This window comes from Thamnophis elegans, chromosome 7 (assembly GCF_009769535.1).
Source record: "Thamnophis elegans isolate rThaEle1 chromosome 7, rThaEle1.pri, whole genome shotgun sequence".
In the NCBI taxonomy this organism is placed as follows: Eukaryota; Metazoa; Chordata; class Lepidosauria; order Squamata; family Colubridae; genus Thamnophis; species Thamnophis elegans.
Genome location: NC_045547.1, coordinates 26,755,822 through 26,768,331, shown reverse-complemented (window position 1 = coordinate 26,768,331; position 12,510 = coordinate 26,755,822). Strand labels below are relative to the sequence as shown.

The window sequence follows — 12,510 nt, the reverse complement described above, 5'->3', positions numbered from 1 at the left end:
GGCTCCATTAACTTCTGTTCACCTATAGATTCCTTACACATCTTTCAGTCCTATAACATTATGTCCTTGAGATCCATTAACATTTGGACAAACAGAAACCTTTTTCAATTTGTATCTGTCTAGTTGGCAGATATTAATGTAGTAATTGCTAAAGTGACTAACCTTTTTTTGGTAATAATCCCTGATTTGATTAAGACTTATTCTCACTGATTAAGACTTATTCTCACTTTGTGCAGTCTTCTAGGTTCCATGCACTTCTGCCACAACAGTTTGAAGGACTAAATATGGACTGCAGATGCAGTACCTATTTAGTCCTTGACAATCCAGACGAAAATGGGATATCTACATCAGTGTTTCTCAAGTTTGGCAAATTTAAAATATGTGGATCTCAACTCCTAGCATGTTATCCTGGAAATTCTGAAAGGGGACGTCCAGACATTCTATTTGCCAAATTTGACAAGCACTAACATCTTCTTACAAGTCTTCATTTCACTAATAACTTCTCCTATATTTGCTTGGTGCCTGATATTTTAAATCCTAAATCCTAAAACCACCTTAAAAGAACTTCCTCCAAAGTCCTGAACAAATAATAGTATGGCATGTAGCCTATTTCAAAATACTCTCCTCATTTGAAGGGCTGTTCATTTGACATACATTTTAAAATGAAGAACTGGAAGAAGGAGTTGCATGGCCTTGAACCTGCTTATACGTTATTACCATTTGGAGAGCAGTCACAATTTGGTCACAATTTTGGTTGTGTTTTCTCGACTGGTATTGTATTGTTCTTCAAATTAAGGTAATTATCTCTAAATTGGTATCTGTGCATATGAATTAACACATATAAATTCCATTCAATACAATGCCCTTTTGTCATGATGAATTTTTCTCTTTTTCCCCTTTTCTTTTTTGGACTTTTATTCATTGGAAATGCATAAATAGGCACTGATAAGGTGCCCAAATTCTTTTTAGTAAAATTAAAATATAGTGTAAAGATGTGTAAAGGTCCCTGAGATGTGGTCCCCAGAGACTTCAAAACTTGATTCTTTTCATTTCAATTTTAATAATAGGGGGAATGATCGAATACCTACCAAACTGGAAAGTAATATATTCACCACAGTTAATTTACATTAAATGCAAACTGAAATAAAATCAGATCAAGCTTAATTTTTATTTTACAGTGTCCCTTTTCTTTTTGGAGGAATCTGTAAAAGATGTGGACCTCTACTTCTGTTAACAAAGCAACAATAAGTTGTTCAATAGGATTTTTTTAAAATAATTCCTTCTTAGCAAATATCACAGTTCAAAATTTTGGGGTGAGAATTTGTGGAAACATATAAAGGGGAAAATCAATCTGTTGTTAGGAATCAAAAATGAATTGATGGCATATACCGTAATCATATAAAAGAACTTCAAAAGGAAATTGTTCTCAAGCTTGAGAGTTGTGTTGATATTTTTCCTCCTTTCTTCATTGTATCCTTCCTTTAAATATTTGACCAATAATTTCCATTTCTGCACTTAAGAAAAAGCATTTAGCTTCTTTTAAAAAATATTTAACTGGTGCTTAAGTGCTCTTTCCTTTATGACTTGCATTAACATATTTTTCTGTTTCTACAGAGGAAGGCATGTTGTTATTATTAATGCTTTATTTTTCCTTGCTCATTGAATTTTATGGGCTAAAAAGGGATGTTTCTTCAGAGGGTGCTAAATTGTCAATAAATAATGTTACTTCACTTTATCATATGAACATTTCACTGCATTGTGGATACGGATTCAAAGATCAAATTATATACTATAAAACAAAAGGCATATCTAGGTAGAACTGTCCTAGTTTTCTAGCCTGGATAGTTAAGGCAACTTTTTTCTCCTGTGATGTTTTTACAGGGTATTTTTGTCCATTTCTGAATTAAGCTTGTTTATTATAGTTTATGTTTGCTTTTTTCACATAACTCATTTTTATTGCCTATTTCCTCAGTAGCCAGTAAGTGATCCTGTGAAACATTTTAGTATCATTACCTAAATAAGATGTTTTCTTACTAGAAATAGGAAATGTCAAGAAGATACAGTTTGCAAAGATGTAATGCAGCTGTTGCTTATTCAGCACTTGGCAATCAGTAAGAGCAAAGTATATTTGTAACTTAAAGTACTGTCTTACCTCTATCTAATTTTATTAATGGACATGCAAACTCTTAAGAGCTGAACTTTGGATGAGTTTCCAATAAAACCCTCTTTCTTTTCTGTAGACTTATTTGGATCTTTTTCAAATGCATAAAATTAATGCTTGGAACAATGAATCATTTTTATAGCTAAAATATAACCTCCAATAAAATCAGTTTTCCTAATTTGTCATTTTTTTTTTTACTTGATGCTTTTTCCTGAGGGCCTTTAATTCTCACTCTTATCATGTTCTTTATACTGCCAAAAGTAGGATTCTTGATTTGGATTGAAGGGTAAAGAAATGATAAAGGGACAGTTTAACTTAACTAATCTTTGCGAAGAAATAGGAATGTAAGATGTGGCAATTAATCAGATGCTTAGTTCAGGGAAAAGACAGCATGTTTCAAATATCTCTTTGCCCAAGATGCAGAGCCCATCAAACAGATAGAATTCAATAGGTTTCTATTATTAATTTTCCTTCCTTTCCTTTGAAAGGAGAAGAAGAGGTAAACGAAGAAGTCCCTTAGTGATACCTTCCCCACTGGTATGCTCTTATGATTTCTGTACTGAGGAGGAAGAAATGTTGTTAAATGCAAAAAGAAAAGAAAAGAAAAGGATATTTAGAAGATAAACCGATGAAGCTGGGTTTTGATGCCTGCATTGTTTTCTCTACCAGGTCATACATTGGAACTCGCCCAAAAAGTTGAGAGTAAAGAACAAGCATGTGGAGTTTTTCCGCAACCTCTATCTGACATTCCTAGAATATGATGGGAACTTGCTGAGGCGGGAGCTTTTTGGATGTCCCAGTGAAGCTGATGTCAACAGTGAAAATGTAAGCTGGCCTTAAACTTGGGGGTGGCTTTGATTTCCACAGATGTATGAAATGTGGAAGGGTGGGAAGGGATTTCTCTCAAACAGAAGATTATAATTATGCCAAATATCCTTAGTAGGGCCCAGAAAATAACTAGCAGAGGTTAATGCTTGGCCAGCCCAAACATTGGGTTCCCTGTGACCAAGAATTGAACAGTACTCCTTTCTATCTCATTACTGAAAGCTGACTGGACTAACAGTTTAATCTTCCTTCAGTGCTGGGTATGGGAGGGACTTTCACTATTTATTGAGACTAAAGTTCTCTGGATTGTGAGGCGGGCTTTTCTAAAAGCTTCCCAGTTTTTAAATTTATTTAATTTAAACTGAGTTAAACTGAGGGTTCAACTCAGAACTTTCTGCATTAAAAATTCTGAATTAAAATAAACTTTTCTCCAAGAATAGGAATATAGAGGAAAATAGTCTAAGTAGTCTAAAATTTTGTTCGGCACGTAATGTGTGGTGGTGAGGTGATAAAGAAATCGATGTTTTTCAAGTTGTATGTCCTCTATATATTTATATATTGTAAGCAATACAATAGGGAGACATTTTAAAAGGCAATTATTGTGTATGTGTATGAAATTTCAGGTAGTTTTCTTCAATAATAAAGCTATATTCAGAATCCTTTCTTCTTCCATTCTGTGAATGTAATAGCAGTTTTCATTGCAAGTAGAACAAAATTGGCCATTCAAGTCTCACAACAAAGTGGTTCTGCAAATTTAAATTTAGGCATATGTATACTTAGCTTCTTTCTTGTTGCCCATGTAGTAGCCATTTATTTAATGTATCGGTAAGGAGACTATACTATGTGATGCATCTAAATTGGTGCTCATCAAAAGTCAAGTACCATTATTAGAAACAGAAAAATGTAGCATAAGAGTGCCATAAGAAGAAGAATATTGGTCTGCTAGCTTCATGACTTAAACAGTTATGACCAACCAGTGGTCATGACTGGTTAAAACTATTGCTTGGTATGCTTATATATAACTTATGAGGAAATCTAAAGGCCTGCTTATGAACTACTGCTTATAGCAGTGTTTTTCAATCCTAGCAACTTTAAGATGGGTGGCCTTCAACTCTCAGAATTCCCCATGTTAATTGTAATGTAATTTTCGGAGTTGAAACCCACCCATCTTAAAGTCACTAAGGATACAAAACACTTATTTTAGGTTTCCCAAATGTATATCAGCCTATGAGATCTTTTATTAAAGACCTCTTTGCACTAATACATTCCTACCCAACAAGATCCATGATGGAAAGTATAAATCAACACATGTAGAAAGTTGGAGTAGGCTAATTTGGCAAAACCTGGCCTATTCTTCATTTGAGTCAGCTAAAGTGACGGACAATGATATGTTTCTGTTGTATACACCTTCCATTTTCCAGTATTCAATGCCATTAAATTAGAAGTGTTGATTATCTGAGGGACAATATTCAAAATCCTGTACTTTTTATTTTGTTTTGTAGAGACACATTTTCCCAATCTGAACATGGATGTAAGTAGGTTCACAATGTCAATGAGAGTGCGGATGGTGGTAGACTACAAAGACAGTAAAAGACCTGTCTGTTTATGTGTCAAGCACGTGAACATTTAATTTGACTTTGAGACAAATAGGAGGTATAGCTAGCTAGATGAACATGGGATTCAGTAGTTTGGGGTTTAGCATGTTAAGGTCAGTAGCTAATTTCTTTCCATGGCCATCACTGTGAGCCATATTAATATTTATTTATTGGGTGTAGGGTGTATGTAAGGGATGTAGTGGCTCAGTGGCTAAGACACTGAGCTTGTCGATCAGAAAAGTCGACAGTTTGACAGTTCGAATCCCTAGTGCCACATAGCGAAGTGAGCTCCCGTTACTTATCCCAGCTTCTGCCAACCTAGCACTTCGAAAGCACATAAAAATGCAAGTAGAAAAATTAGGAGCCACCTTTGGTGGGAAGGTAACAGCGTTCTGTATGCCTTCGATGTCTAGTCATGCCGGCCACATGACCACAGAGACGTCTTCAGACAGCGCTGGCTCTTTGGCTTTGAAGCGGAGATGAGCACTGCCCCCTAGAATCGGGAACAACTAGCACATATGTGCAAGCGGAACCTTTACCTTTACTTTTATGTTGCCTAAGCAAAGCAATTACATTTTGTTAACCAGAATTTAGTTATTAGCATGAACACCAATTATGATGTATTTGAGAACAGTGAAAATCAACAGGTAAAAGACCATTATTGACTTCTAATAAGGAGTTTTAATGACTAGACTGACACATCCATTTAGATTTCTTTGCAAGTATTGTATGTCAAAGCTTTATTTCAAGATTATTTTTTAAAAAAACTTTATAACTAGCCCATAGCTTTGATATTGCCTGGTTATCCAATCTGCTTAGGAACAATAACTAGATGTGATTTCAGACACAGTTTTGTTAGAACAGACTTGCTTTGATCCTCAAAAATGTCAGATATGACATATGGGAAATAATGAGAAGATGTGGGCCCCATTTGAATTACCTTATCATTTGGGATCTTTAGGCATGAGTATTTAATGTCTGTGCAAATGGTTATGCATGTAAGGTACTTCCATTATTTTATTATAGTTGTTTTCTGCAAAGAAATTATTAATGCTGCCATCTCTCCTTTATTCCTCCCTAGCCCCAGATATTTTTCAAAATGTGAGTAAAGACCAAAAGAAGGAATGACATTATTTAGTAGTGCAGCCTATAATCTTCTCTTGCTGTATTCAAGTTGAAGTATGGATGATAATGCAGTCAACTTTGTACTCAGAAAATAGAATAGCAGAATACAGGGGAGGAGGATGCTTGTATTTTAAAATGAGCTTCTTTGCACTACATGTAATTTTATTTCATAAGGCAGAAAGCAAATTATACATGCCCAGTAGACAAGCTGGCCATTCACAGAAGAAGACAGAGTTTGGAATTTAAACAGCTTTGCCACTGATAATTTGGGTGCTGGCTGAATGGTAGCTTTCATTGTTTACAAGATCAATGGTTTAGGCCTGTCACTGGCAATCTAGCAGTATCAGAATTCACCCTCAAGGGGTTCTTTCAATGTGTAAGCTGTTACAATTTAGCAAGTTAGGTTATTAGAGGTATTGCTTTAGAATTTAATTTGTAATTAAGGGAGCTGGTTTGGAATGCAAATATCTATTAAATACCTAATGGAGTTCACTTGATTTTATGCTGCCCTCAGTTATGTTTTGGCCTCATTACAATACACTAAGTACTAGGAACAAGCATTACTATGGGCATAAATTAGATTGCTTTTGCCTTTGTTTGCTTGTTTGTTTCTTTGGTTACTGTATATGCAAAATAATCAATTCTTCCCATATAATAAATATTTTTAATATGCTGTTGGCTCATTTTCCTGTAAAAAATGTTTCTTCCTCTTTGGATTTCAGTGTTTTGAATTAAAGTTAGTGGTAGTTAATGGCAGTTTCTACTGTTAGTTTGATGATTGACTGTTATGGAAGGAGGTAAAATATAATATTAAACCGTCTCCACAACACTGGATCTGTCTGTGTGTGTGTGTGTTATATATTTTTAATAAGTCTGTATTCAGGATTAAAGTGGAATATGTTGAAATTTACCAAATAATAATTCTTTAAAAAATATGTGAAAAATTATCAAGATTAGATAATGCTTTTCTGGAAGAAAGTGATTGGTAAACAAGATTCATTTATCAAAACTGAGACCTTTGAGAAGGGCCCACAAAGAAACTGGCAATCATTAGCATGAAGACTGCCGTTCTTGGCAACATTGCTTTTCTTGACTATGCTCCAATCATAAACTTCCCAAAATAACAGCCAGGAATGTAAGTGAATAAAAGGAACTGATTGTATTTGTTCATGCATCTCTTGTATTTGTTTCTTTCTCTTTCTTGGAAGTATGTTGGGTACCTCCAAAGCACATAGCACAAAATGCTAGATAGTACCTTGCCCTAAACTCCAAGCAGAGGTGGGATTCAGCTGGTTCAGACCGGTTCGGGCTTAACTGCTTGTTAAGATTTTGTGCAGTTTGGAGAACCAGCTGATTGCACCACTAGCTGGCCCTGCCCCGCCCCGCCCCGCCCCTCCTTATTTTCCTCAACCACCTTAGCCAGTGGCTATAGTGACGCCAACACCCAGCTACTCTCTGGCTCCTTCGTTTGCCCAGACCACACGGCCCAGCTGATCTCCACACCTCACCTGCTTGCCTGCCTTCGTCGCAGCCGGCCACATGGCCTAGCTGATCTCCATGGCTCACTGCTCTGCTCACTGCAGCTGCCTGTGAAGGCACTCTGCCAAAGGGCCACCTCAGGGTGGACACAGCAAGGCTCGGCCGCCTTTCGGGCCTGGATCTCACCATTCTTCCACCTGCGTGCTGCCCACTCACCCTTCGTCTCGGTTCAGAGGACATGCCAGTTTCTGCCTTTCTAAAGGGAAACCTCCACCCCCACTGCCCTGCTTGCTTCCACCGTGCCTCTAACTCTACCCTGCAACCCCCCTCTCTCTCTCCCTCCGTCCCTCCCTCTCTCTCTCCCTCTCTCTCCCTCTCACATACACACATAGAGGTTGGATCTTTCTTTTCTCCCAGCCCACCCACCAGAGACTCCATAATTCCCTCCCTAACCCCACCTGTCCCATACAGGCACCACCCACACGAGTGATGTAGAGTTGCCCACACCCACTCAGTCACATGACACACATCCCAGCCACACCTCCTCAGCTTGTCATTAGGTAGAACTGGTTGTTAAATTATTTGAATCCTACCACTGTGTTCAAGTCTGGACAATGTCACTGATGCCAGTTTGATTCCCTGACTTCCTTTGTATTTAGGTTATTGTCAGAATTGAACCAAAGCAATTAAATAGTCTGTCAACAGAAGGGAATAAAAGCAGAGCTTTGAGTTAAATTGAGAATAACTAATTAATTGCGTATCAGAAAAACAATGTTGTATGTATACATCCTGCTTCTAAACTGTCTCTTCTGAACAATTATTTGTGGAGATTGGGAAGCTAAGGTTTTATAGATATTTCTGTGTTTTTAGTTCGACCCCAGCAACACTTTTAGAAATCAGAGCAAATAATTACTAATTGAATTGAAATAAATGAATATTAGATGATAAACATATATGGGCAAACATCCTTTTTCTCCCCTGTGGAGAGGTACTCCTTAGGGAACTGGTTGAAAGAGCTATAACAACTACACACTTACATTACTAGCTGGAAAACAAATCTATTAAGACAATTCTCAGCATGTTCTTCTGTGTGCCCATTCTGTTGATTGATAACAGTTTGGAACTTCATGTAACATTATAATTAAAATACAAGTGATTATCTGTAATCATATCAAAGAGAAAATTTTAAGAGATGCAGCTTCAGGCTAATTCTCATGCCTCCAAACAATTATCCTTCTATATAACTGTTAAAGATGTATTCTTTATTAATTACTTTACTATCTAATGCAATCTCATCTTATAGTATATATAAAACAAAACTAAACATCTGTGTTTAGATTAACACTAATCAGAATAATAATAGCAATAATCATATCCAAGCCTACATAAAAACACAAAAAGCAAAAGAAAATAGGATGGTATCAGGTGTCGACTTAAGCAAGGTCCCCCCAAACAATTTTGTTTTAAGCATTTTTCTGGAAAACCAAGAATACCAGCATAAAATAAAATACATAAATACATAAACTACAAAAGCAAATCCTTCTGAACCTCTTGAAAATATTCCTCCCAGCCAGAATTATGTTTGCAGAACAATAGAAAAGTGAAGGGATCCCTACTGATGAAATTGTAATAAAAAATATTAGAATGTGGAGAAATGGATAGATTAACACTTAAAATTAAGGAGAAGGAAGAAATTGAATATTTTTTAACATGGGTTTTATTTTATCAATGTCTAAATAGCAGAAACAGAATTTAGAAACCTAAAAGTATAAGAGAAGGATTAATTACAATGAAGATATACTAAAATGGATAAATAATAATAATAATTATTATTATTATTATGTGATTATTATTGATGTTAATATTATTGCTACTATTACCATTACTACTCAAATTGAGATAGTTGTATTCTATACAACTACAGTATAATGGTACTCAGACAGCACACTGTTTATATAGATACACACACACACACACACATTTATATAAATATTCCTCCCTACCTGTTCTAATAAATTGTTCTAATAAACCACAACTACTGGAGGCATCTACAACTGAGACTGAAAAAGTAGAATAGCAGTTATAGCAGTTAGACTTATATACCGCTTCATAGGGCTTTCAGCCCTCTCTAAGCGGTTTACAGAGTCAGCATATCGCCCCCACAGTCTGGGTCCTCATTTCAGCCACCTCGGAAGGATGGAAGGCTGAGTCGACCTTGAGCCGGTGAGATTAGAACTGCTGAACTGCAGATAACAGTCAGCTGAAGTGGCATGCAGTACTGCACCCTAACCACTGCGCCACCTTGGCTCTCTGAAGAAGGTGCGGTGGGGGGAACAGATGCCCCTGTAAGTATCCAGATACCAAGCCATAAAACACCGTACCACTTTAAATTGTAACCAGTAACTAATCAGTAACCCATGCAGGGCCTACAGCATTAGTATTATATGTTCCAGAGGTGGGTTGCTCCCAGTTCGGCCTGGATCAGGTGAACTGGTAGTAGCGGCAGTGGGAGGATCCGCCCAGATGCTTCTGCGCATGTGTAGAAGTTTCTGAGTATGTACAAAAGTGTCACACACACGAGTGAACCAGTAGTAAAAAAAATGGAAATCCATCACTAATATGTCCCCAGCAATGAGAACCAATATGTAAGCAGGCTACCATATTTCTGAGTTCAGTTTTCAAGTAATCTTCAAGCAAATATTCAGCACACACTGCAGTAGTCTGTCCAGGTAGCATTGAAGACATAAGCTCCTGTAGCTAAATCCTAATATCTTAGGTAAAGCCACAATTGACACACTCATTAAAACTGGGCATAAGATTTGGGAACCCTATCATTTTTGTATGAATCAATTTTTCGGTAGAGCAAAAACATAAGAGCAGCTTGAGTTGTCAGATCCTGGGATCATTGCTTCCTGCAAGTTTCTAAGATGAAAAGCTGTCTACAATATGCTAAAATTCATCTAGAGAAAATAACTGTAATTGAGTATGTGGATGGATGGGTGGATGGATGGATGGATGGATGGATAATGTTCAAATCCCATCAGTTTGCCAGCTTTACAGAATCAGATAATTATAAAACATAGGTGTGTTATGCATAGAAATTAGTTGCATACATCATTCACACAGATCATAACATGACCCCTGGAAAGATGAGGTGTATTATTGTTCTGTGGGATAAAGAAGACGTAAGGCTCTTTTTGAACACAATGAATAGCAATTAAGAGTCCTATCTGAGATTTTTAAAAATCTAGTTCTCAGTGTGAAATAAGTAATGATAACTGGTAAGTGCTGAAGTATGATACATTAAAAGACAAATATTCATTCTCTTTCTCCCAAGGTGCATGATTACCTGCTTATTTCTTGATACTTAAGAATCCATCTTACATTTTTTGAAATAACAACACTGACATCCAAATATCACAGAACAAGCATGACATTTGACTTTCCACAAACTTTGCTCATACAGCTTCAATACAAAGCATGTTAATTAAAATAATAATATTTACAATCTAGCCTTGCAGTATTAGTCTTTAATCCAAAATGCTTACAGGTGCATATCCAGCTGCTTAAAAGAAATAGCCTGGGATTTCTTTAAACCATTCAGAAGGATTGATTGCAAAAAAAACCAACATTTCATCTATTATGGTTAATCAAAAGTAGATTTACTGCCCAAATGTTGCAAACAGAAAAACAATGAAACATTTATGGTCTTTAAAAAGTGTGAAGAAATTTCTCAGAAAATAGAAAAGGTGTTTCTATTTAATTTAGTGGTTCTTACAATTTAATAGAAAGCCTTTAAATTCTTTGTAGTACAGTGATCTGATTTGGATCCTAACAATATCATAGGCTAACGCTCAAGATCCTGAACTTACTAGGAAAAAAGTAAAGCACTGAGCTAAAAGTAATCCATTCACAAATGTCTTCAAGGAAGAGATAGGCTTTTTCACACATCCAAGAGAATCAGTTCATAAGGTCCTGTGGGCAGCTTGCAAACTCCAGAAGCGTTTCCAAGTATCTTGAGCAAGTTGCCAACAGAAAATAAACAAACCTGTCATAAAAGCAGTAAAAGCAAAGCAACATGTAAACAGAGCAACAAGGACCAAGATTTCTTATTTACATAACTTTATCTAATTCCCAGGGGGCATACATTATAATTTAGCATTGTCTCAGGATGTACAGCAAATACCACATGCAAACTAGTCGTTTCTAGTTTAGGATATGATAGAATATGGGATATATGATATATCAGATAGGATACAATAGGGATAGTGTCATAAGGATAGGATTAACTTAGGACACTAGCCCTACTTGTAAGTATTTATTTGTGCTATTACTATTAAGCAAGCAAGATTCTTTTTCCTGTTGTCTGTGATCAGATGAAAGACTGTTTGTTTTTAACTGAGTAAGAGAACCCATCAGCAGAATGCTGGCCAGTTGTGGTCCACAAGAACAAATTATGTAGTTTCTGGCAGTTCTGCCTTCTCTCAGTCAAAGTTGATATAAAAAGAGCTTGCCCACAGTTTCATTTATGAAGAAAATAGTAATAACATCATACTGTAATTGAGAAAAGGACATTCCATTCTTTAATTATTATTTTTTTTGCTTTTCTCTTGTCTGGATTTCATTTATAACAACATGAGTATGTTTAAATGCATATATTCTACAACTGAGATATTTTTGATGAAAACAGTATACTTATGCATATAATTGAATTCAAGCATTAATGCAGTATTTCAGTGACAAAGAAGCATTCTGAAGGATAGGGCATTATTACAAGTGTAGAATTAGTGATCATATTCAAAGATGGAGAGGAGAAGAGAGAGAAATGCACACACACATACAAACACACATATATATATATATTATATAGCTCCTTTCTAGTACGTTTCTTAATTTGCAGTTAATGTACTGTAGTAAGGAATACATACAGAGTAGGCAGGTATTTTGCACCATTTTTCTATAGTAGAGAAATAATTAATTTCATAACATTGTTCCATAATTCATAACTAAGTTATTATATGCATTTATAAGTTTGAAGTAATCTAAAAATCATTTTGTGACTACAGTACCTAGATAATTGTTGTTTTGCAGGTATGAATATATAACCTGGGTATTCATGAAATGGGAAAAAGAAGATATTGTGATATGTGCTATCTTAAAACAGTGATGCAGTTACAGCTAGTTACAGCTTTTTAACTATGCCTACTTAGCCTGATGACTTGGATTGATAAGATATGTTAAATAGCTTTCCAAGAAAAGAAATGGAAAGAAAATTAAGATATTTCATGTAGCAATTTATGAGTTTATTTAAAATGCTGATATTAT

The 12,510-nt window shown here is 35.8% G+C and overlaps 1 protein-coding gene across 2 annotated transcripts in view; it reads left to right on the top strand.

Moving 5' to 3' along the window:
• LARGE1 (LARGE xylosyl- and glucuronyltransferase 1) overlaps window positions 1–12,510 on the top strand; it is a 355,590-nt gene that overhangs the window by 306,885 nt on the left and 36,195 nt on the right. For both annotated transcript variants that reach the window (XM_032221402.1, XM_032221401.1), the window contains one exon: window positions 2,831–2,986. In XM_032221402.1, coding sequence (XP_032077293.1) covers window positions 2,831–2,986 — 156 coding nt within the window. The remainder of the gene's footprint in view (window positions 1–2,830; window positions 2,987–12,510) is intronic.